Source organism: Phragmites australis, chromosome 2, assembly GCF_958298935.1.
Source record: "Phragmites australis chromosome 2, lpPhrAust1.1, whole genome shotgun sequence".
NCBI classification, from domain to species: domain Eukaryota; kingdom Viridiplantae; phylum Streptophyta; class Magnoliopsida; order Poales; family Poaceae; genus Phragmites; species Phragmites australis.
This window is the reverse complement of record NC_084922.1, coordinates 1,034,743-1,043,629: the sequence shown is the minus strand read 5'-3', so window position 1 is coordinate 1,043,629 and position 8,887 is coordinate 1,034,743. Positions and strand designations below refer to the sequence as shown.

The window sequence follows — 8,887 nt, the reverse complement described above, 5'->3', positions numbered from 1 at the left end:
ATGAAAGCACAACTCACTGCATTAGACACAGGCACTATTGAGACAAAATGATTGCGTGAGTTGTTGATGAACTTACCTGTGGTTGAGAAACCGGTACCGGCTATCCTTATGAACTGTGATAATCAGACGGTTATTATCAAAGTAAACAGTTCTAAAGATAATAACAAGTCCTCAAGGCAGTAAAGAGACGATTGAAGTCTGTCAGGAAATTGAGAAACTTCGAAGTGATAAGGTTGGATTATATCCAAACAGCTAAGAACTTGGCAGATCCCTTTACAAAGGAACTATCACGGAATGTGATAGATAATGCAGCGAAGGAGATGAGTATGAGACCCATGTGAATTATGCTATAGTGGTAACCTAACCTATGTGATCGAAGATCCTGTGAATTAGGACCTAGAAAGAATAAGCTATTGGTCTAACTGGAGGAGAGTGCCTTTGTTGTTTGACCCACTCGAGTGAAGATGTAATACTCTCAGAGATCTGTATGGCAGGTTAGCTATTGCCTTAATATGTTTTGTTGGCTTTAAATAGCGAAGATGCTGACCTACATGACATTCTTGAAAGAACACACCTATATGAGTTTGATTGTTGGCCATAGTCTATGAGATTTAGGTAATCTTTAGTGAACTCATGAAGAGACCATAGAGTAGGACTTATATGCTCCACCCGTGGAGTAGCCTACTAGCAGTCAAATATCAGTTATGATTTTATGTGAAACTTGTTTGCATAAAACATGCACTTTAAGGCATAGTCCATTGTTCAAATTGTGAATGAGTGTAATTTGATGTTCTAGGTAGATGTTCAACTTAACAATCTCCACTGAAACACTATTATATCAAATAACAGTGGGAAACTGATAATTCTTTATAGGACTTTGAGATCTGGTGGGAGATTGTTAGAATTATTAGGGTCGACCATGTAATAATTCTTAATAAATCTTTAAAGCCCATATTGTGGAGAGGTGACCCATGTTGAGGTTCACCCTCTATTAGTATCATATTGCTAATAGAAGATGTGTGGGGTTTCCTCTTATACATATGCAAAGATCACATCTCATTGGGTACACAAATAATATAGACTGCTAATTGATAGTAGCTCTAAAATTGGGCACACTCTAATTACGTGAGTCTATATAAGAGTTAGTTTTTTTGCCTCTTTCTCTTCCTATTGCGCTACCATTGTAGTCTATTCTATCTCGACGTTGGCGTGCACTAGTGAACGAGAGAGGAGGTCTCCAAAACCCTCAATCTTTAGATCTTGCATCGGAAGAAGCGAATAAGGTTTTTGAAAAACGCTGAACATGACTGCTTAAATTTTTCACCACGGCTCGTCTTTCTAAACGTTTGGGTGCCATCCACGATCATCGTCAATAAATTCGGCACGTCGTCAGCAGGATCGATTGTGCCATCAATACGATGCAACCAACATCTTTAGCAACCTATACAGTGCAAGATCAATACGTAAAACCATGTTTAATAGATCTAGACATATATAGTGCTTTCATACACACGTCTAGATTATGCACTGATAATATGAATATATTAATTTATTAATTTACGTTTATAAATTATTTATAGATTAAATTAAACGTAAAACTACCTTATATTCCAACAAATAATACTATAGAGAGTGAGACCCCCAACCACTCCCAATGAATACTAGCCTATGTACAGCGTTGCAGGCTTGCCATTGCAAGCAGCTCCAATCTTACAAATGGACGCAATTGATGCATGGACTGTGTAGAATGAATCTGGCACAGTTCAGTTCATTTCAGTTCTCCTCCATGACCAGCCTCTGGCCGTTGCCGCTGGCCAAGAACCGCAGAGCCAGCTCGTACGCCGAGAAGATGGCGCCGTTGACGACGAAGGCTCGCGCGACGGCCGTGCCCAGGCCTCGCCACAGCACGGGGAGCCCCTCCTCCCGGATGCTCCTCCGGAAGCAGTCCACGACGCCGCGGTACCTCGGCGGGAACGTCTGCGCCTGCAGCCGGGACTTCACCACGTCCAGCGGGTAGCAGCAGACCCAGCTGGCGACGCCGGCGAGGCCGCCGGAAACGAGCATCGTGGCGAGGCTCTCGTCGCCATCGCGCCGGCACCCCGGGTGCAGCCGCTCCCGGGCGTACTCGTACGTCCAGAAGTACACGCCGTGCGCCGGCGCGTCGCGGAGCGCGGTCACCGTGAGCCCGCGGTAGATGCCGCGGAGGCCTTCCTTCCTGAGGATGTCCCGAGCCATGTCGACCGGGCCGTGGTGGTCGCCCGGGCGGCGGTGCTTGTGCCCCGCCGCTTCCAGCTGCAGCTTGATCTTGACGAGCTCTACGGGGGATAGGACGAGCGTTTGCAGTGCTCCGGTGCCAACGCCGGCGAAGGCCACGCTCGTGTAGGAGGGAGGCTCGGAGATGGAGCTCTCTGGATCGAGCGACCGCGATAGGATCGCGTAGACTTGGAAGACCATCGCATTCTGCAGCAAATAAGAGCAGAGACTTCAGAAATCAGAACTCCATTCTGACAGTGGTCCTATACCTCAAAGGAGTATGTGGAGGTGGTCAGTAGAATTTTACACAAGTTATTGTAGTGCTTATTCTTACATCACGTTAACTCTATCCTTTAGCATGACTAATCATGTTGAAAAAAAAGTTACTAAATCAACGCCACGTATCGGCCTGTTTGGTCCCTAGTCACAATTGTGACAAGATTACCTCCCTACTGCTATGATTCCGCACGTCCGTGACTTAAAAAAGTGTAGCAAAATTCTTTTAGTCTTGCTAAAGTGTGGTGAAAATTTTAATCAACTAACTTTAAATGAGTATGGGAAAAAAATATGGTAAATAATGGCAAGTTAATTTAGACCCCCTTTGGAACATAGGATATGAAAAATATAGGAATAAGAAAAACGTAAGAATTGAGTGCCATACTTCTTCGATACTACAGGAATTAAAAACACAGGAATAGAGAAGGGAGGCCCTTTGATAGCACCATAGAAAAACAAAGGAATTTGGACATCATTTATTTATTGCCTCTCATTTTGAATTTGAACAACTAGAAAGCCAGTGCGCAGCTAACCATTGCATAACACTAGCCGTTGCACTACCTTATATTTGTAAGAAGAGACTTAACACAAGCATCTTATCTCTGACTCTCGCATGTTTGCACTTGTTTGCTCGTATAAGCTCTTGCGTAGCGATCATGTTATTTATAATGAGAGACTCTAACACAAGCACCTCATCTCTAACTCTAAGATGCTTGCACTTGTTTGCTCCATCACTAAGTATAGCAAGAGATCTAACATGCCACTTCACTTGGTATCACAATTGAATTCTTTTTATGTGAGAATTAGAAATTTATTTTCTTGTTTCCTCTCTCATATCAGGTCGTAGATATTGATAGAAAAAACTATCATCACATTTGAGTATCTATCATTGCTTTTTTTTTTATCATCGTCATGGATCCGAACTATCAAAGACGAGCACAAAATGAAGATGAGTTCATGTTTTTTTGTTCTCCCCACCATAAAAGGAGATTCATCGCAACCATCATCTAGTATGAAATCGATACGTACATCAAAACTTTCAGGGTTGATCGTGTTAATAAAATCTTAATGGGACATGAGAGCCTAAGCAAGAGAAACTTTCACATGGAAGTTAGTGTTTTTCAAGCCTTGGTTGATAAGTTGTGTGAGAAATAACTACTTACTGATTTAAGACATGTCTAAGTAGAAGAGTCTTTTCTGCTACCAGGCTTGGCTTGTTGGATTTTAGTGCAAGTTGCTATATTCTTCAAATCATGATCTTTCTTCAAATCTTGCTCCTTCTGTTTGACTTGTTAAGAGTAAATGATGTGCCAAATTTTGTATTCAAGCGACATACAATATTTGTTTATGCCTCCTTGCTTCAAGCATTTTGCGTTCAAAAACCTAGGACATCATGATCTTTTAGAGCATCTCTAGCAGTATCGATAACCAGCTCGCCATCGGTAAATCTGACCAAAAGGCTGAAAAACACGGATCCAACAGGCTAGCCAAACTGCTGGCCATCCCTATAGGCTCTCCATCCCTCTCTGTTTGCTCGGCAAATTTGGCGGTAGCCTCCCGCTCGCTATTCGACGATAGCATCATGAGGAACATAGAAAACTAGCTAGCTATGTGTGAATATGTGTTTTTTTTCCTATTTTATTTCATAATTTTGTTTGATGATCTACAACGCATGTGCTTTTGTGTTAGTTACTCTTAAAACACATATGTTTATGTGGTAACTGTTATTACAAATTCTTATAACATGTGTACTTGTGTGTTAAATGCTCTTATAACACGTGTGCTTATGTGGTAAATGCTCTTATAACACTTGTACTTGTGTGATAACTGCTCTTACAACATGTGTGCTTGTGCAATATCTGCTCTTACAATGTGTGTACCTATGTGGTAACTACTTTTACAAATTCTTACAACGCGTGTGCTTATGTGGTAACCACTCTTATAAATTCTTACAAAATAGCATTTAGAATAAAAACGTTGCAAGAAACAATCATTACGAATAAAATATAGTATATGAGGTATGAAGAGTGAGATTTAGCTAGTCTGCTGAAGTGTGTAGAAATATGAAAAGAGAATCTCTTGAAGTGAACAACCAAAAGGAGATATGATCAATTAAATTTGTCTAGTCTGCTGGAGTTGCTCTTAGAAGCCTAATAAGGAACAACTTCATCTATTGGTTGAGGATGATGGCCTCGTGGATCAACTATATTCATCCGAGTGGAACCTCTACACGCATCACTTCCCTAAGAAGATAATGCACTCTACATCAGAGAGGAACTAGGTGTATCTAACTCTTGTTTAAAAACTAGTGAAAATAAACAAGGAAATTCGTTGTACAAAACTATACTCAGATTTAGATGGCTGTCAGGAAACTGAGATGGATAAAGGTGAGTCGGTAACATGAAATCAAGGGTTACAAAAAGTGGATTAACATATGTTAAATTTTGATAAAATCATCTTCTATATCTTACCAAACTAAATTAGTCCCTGTGAGCTTGTATTGTTTCAGTCACCAACTCAATCTGTCTCATGACGTTGGTGACATCGGCGCACGGCATAACGGACATGTGGCCGCCTCGTCGCTGCCAATCCACGCATCGATGCACGTGGCGTGGAATGCATGCCAACAGCCGCACAGCTCCGTGACCATCTGGCACCCTCCCGCTTCCAGCCTCACCAAGCAAATCGTGCAAATAGCCACAATCTCCATCACCAGCGATGCAAGACCCGCCGACTCCTATACCGCGGTGACGTGAGCGATTGTGTCCCGATCATTGGCGACCTGGGCGCCCACAACGTCGCCTCCAGGATGCGCTCCCAAATAAATAAAAAAAGTGTATCGATCTATTCTAATACGTCGCTGGTGATGGGGAGGGAGGCCATACGTGGCTGGAGGAGGGAGACCTCCGTGCTCCCATATACTTTTTTTGGTTTTGATGAAGGACTCGATACTCTCGATGGGTATCAATCTTTCTCTTCTCGACATTGTTTACCATCAAACAAGAAAAGTGGAGCAAACGTAAGCCAGCGCACGAGAGCGCTTGGTTTTCGCGCTAGGAAAGTTCAGAGGAATGCAATAGTACTTCCTTTCTTTTTCATGTGAAAAAGAGGCCTATAGGAAACATTCCTAAGGAAGCCGAATCCTCTAAAAATCCTATGTGAATCCTCCATTCCAAAGGCCCCCTTAGTATATGAACCAAACACGCAGCTATAATCTGACATATCTGAGAAAAGATCGTAGGTTTGCAAGTTTGCCAAGTTAACAACAAAACAAGCAATCATATTTAAGAAGACTGCAAAGAAAGAAAGACCTCAAATTTCAGTGGTCTGTGTTTAGGCATCAGAGATACTACGCAAAGCTAAGCACAGACAGGAAGCATGTGCATCAGCGTACGTTACTGCCTCTATTGGCGAGCACACCTGCACGGCGGCACAAACGAGAGGCCACACCATGTGAACCTCCAGAAGCAGAGGACACAGAGCAACAATGCACTGAAACGCATGCGAGAGGTCCATTATCGTTTGGCTCTTGCCCAATTGAGGTTGCAGCAGGACAAAATTAAACCCATGGATCTACCCTGATTGCCAATAGCTGCCGAGTGCAATTGCATCTTCCAGATGATCCCCAACTTGCAGAAAAAACAGTTGTTTTCATCAGATTTTGATTATCCACTCCACTAAGATGCATTTCCACACGTTTCTCTTAATTTATGAGCGCTAGCTCTTGTTCCTAGTGCGATCTTACGGAAACAAGGAAAGGAAGCAAAACAGAGGAGGCAAAGGCAAAAGGGAGTAGCACGAAGACTTCAAACGCAACAAGTAATGAAAAAAAAACATCTTTTTCAGTGAGTAAGCAGTGCCGTCCCCTACTAGATAGCTACCCTCTACGGTCAGTTGTGCCATGGATTTCGATGTCGCATGTTTGAACAAAAATTTCTCCTTAGAAAACGATCGATTAAACTAATCAACCAAGACAAAAGGAAGACGTATCGAAAGAATCCACGACGAGCTCCTTGAATCCGGAGGCCCAATTGCACGAGGCATGAAAGCTATGGCGAGTTTGAAGCTCACCTGGAACGCGACGGAGGCGAGGGGCGCGCCCATGCCTCGGTAGAGCGCGGAGGCGCCCTCGGTGCGGAGGATGCCGCGTAGCAGCTGGGCAGTGGAGGGCGCGCGGCGCGCGGCGACGATCCCGGGGCTGGCGGGCGGCGGCGGCGGCTGCTGCAGGCGGATGCGGAGAGTGTCGAGGGGGTGCCCCGCCAGCACGCCAGCCATGCCGCCGACCCCGCCGGCCACGAACTCCTTCCCGCAGCTGCTTGCCAGGAACTCCGGCCAGAACTCCATCGCGCCGCGCCAGCAGCGACCATCCAAGAACCGTACACCACCCGATGGGATCGCCCTCCCGCACAGCGCACGGACACGCGCCCAAATGATCGGCCGCCGTGTGTGCCGCCAAGATCGAGCAGGGAACAAGGGAAAAGGCGGGCAGGTGATTCACGTTTGTTCTCCCGTGGATGAACCCAAAAGGTACAGCCTTGGAAAGAGACGCGGTATCCGAAATCGCCACGAACCGGGAAAGGGCGGGTGAATCAGACGGGAGGAAGATCGAGGAGGTGGTAGGAGACGGCGCCGGGGACGGAGAGAAGGGGGGATGGACTAGGGAGGGAGAGGCGACGGAGGCGGGCGGTATTTGTGGGCACGCGGGGTTGGCGCGAAGGAAAAGGCCAAGCGCTCGTTTCCCGAGAGCCCGGGCGGATACGTTGTTTGCCGCTGCGGCTCGCGCATGGGCGTCGGCGCGTGACATGAATAAACATGCTACCGTCACGCTATCAGTTGGGACTCGCTCTGCTGGTCACGTTGAAACGGTACCGGTGGCTGGTTTGGCACCCACGATTTGCAACAAAATCGGCAGGAATTAACTTTTGAGCGACCATTTGATCACAATTGTGATGTACATATTGCCTCACGAGCTACCTCATCGAAATCTCAGGATGGTCTCATCTTGATGAACTAATGAATTGTTTGCGAGAGAAAATATCTTCTACGAATAAGATGTATCTACAGCCACACATATGAGTGATTAAAGCTTTGGAGAGAAAGTGGGGAGGAAGTGAATGTTCAGAGTGAGAAAAAAATCCATCCCCTAACGTGTTGGTCATGTGTCATTATTAATATTATCATACAGAGTGTAAATATATAAGCATACATCTACAAGGTTGGTAGAGATACAAATTGTTACTGTACATCCGTAACCTAGTGCCAGTCTCATAAAAGATTGTTATGGCAAGCGGCAATGACTATTACATCAAGTGGCTATGTGCTTGGTCGGTCGTAAGTTACGGCGCCGATCCAATCCAGTGTGACAGAACGACTATCAATCATATCGATATTAAATATTGATCACTTCATAACAGATATCACATAACTGATAGGTTCATTTCCCATAGATCTTATTGGGGGGTCGTCGCTCCCCGAAGATTTATATCTGTAGCAGTACAAAGTTTGGGTTTTTTTTAAGAGATACTGATTTTGTGACCTTTGAATTTAGGTTGGTAGTGCCAAAGACGTCAGGTGCTCGATGGTGACCCCAACATGAGTGGATGCCTAATTTTTTGGTACGGATTAATGGGGACCAAACTTAAATGGATGCTCATTGAAAGCGGACTACGCGCTTTGCTTCTCTAGCTTAGATCGATACCGACTGAATTGCCGATTGCGCCCCGATCGATATTTGAAATCACATAATAGATCACAAGTCTAGATGTGGCCGGCACTCAGAGGAGATCGATCAGGAACACAAACAAAACTCTAAGAATACAACCTCGCTCCAATCCCATGCATCCAAATCAGATTGCGTGCGCGATCACACGTATGAGCTAGCGGGACGTTGCTTGCCAGCATACAAAGAGAAGAGGACCATGCTAGCATATTTGCTAGGCGAGATGCATGCCTCCCGGCCCATCCTACGTATGTATCGTGTCCGGTTACCATTAAGCACCAAATTAACTTAAGCATTCACCGATCTTTTTTAGTTTAACTAATAAGATTAGTTTTTATTAAAATTGTTTCATTTAAAAAAATAGTTTTATTGATTAAACTAAAAAGATAGCGGACGGGGAGAGAGTAGATGGAAGCCCAGCCCCACGTGTTGAGCTCGTATCCGCCTCCCAGGTATAAGCAGCAGGTCGATCATATATAGGAGGCTTTCGTGTGTCACTTGGCATCGACGTGAAAAAAACAGAGACTACAAGGGGCGGTGGTGGTCACGGACTTGATCACTCCTTGTGGCACATGCAAATTGTTGTTCCAGTCCCATTGAGCTTTGTTTGGACGATGACGACGTTTTGGCGGATTCTAT

General features: G+C 44.7%; 1 protein-coding gene across 1 annotated transcript; it reads right to left on the bottom strand.

Annotated features, from left to right (window-relative positions):
* Positions 1 to 1,531: 1,531 nt before the first annotated feature.
* On the bottom strand, positions 1,532 to 7,310 carry LOC133892599 (mitochondrial arginine transporter BAC2-like). Its single transcript, XM_062333472.1, has 2 exons — positions 6,601 to 7,310; positions 1,532 to 2,460 (listed from the first exon to the last, which is right to left on the bottom strand). Exons 1-2 carry the CDS (start codon positions 6,871 to 6,873, stop codon positions 1,774 to 1,776), a joined length of 960 nt encoding a protein of 319 aa, XP_062189456.1. The 5' UTR covers positions 6,874 to 7,310; the 3' UTR covers positions 1,532 to 1,773.
* Positions 7,311 to 8,887: the final 1,577 nt, after the last annotated feature.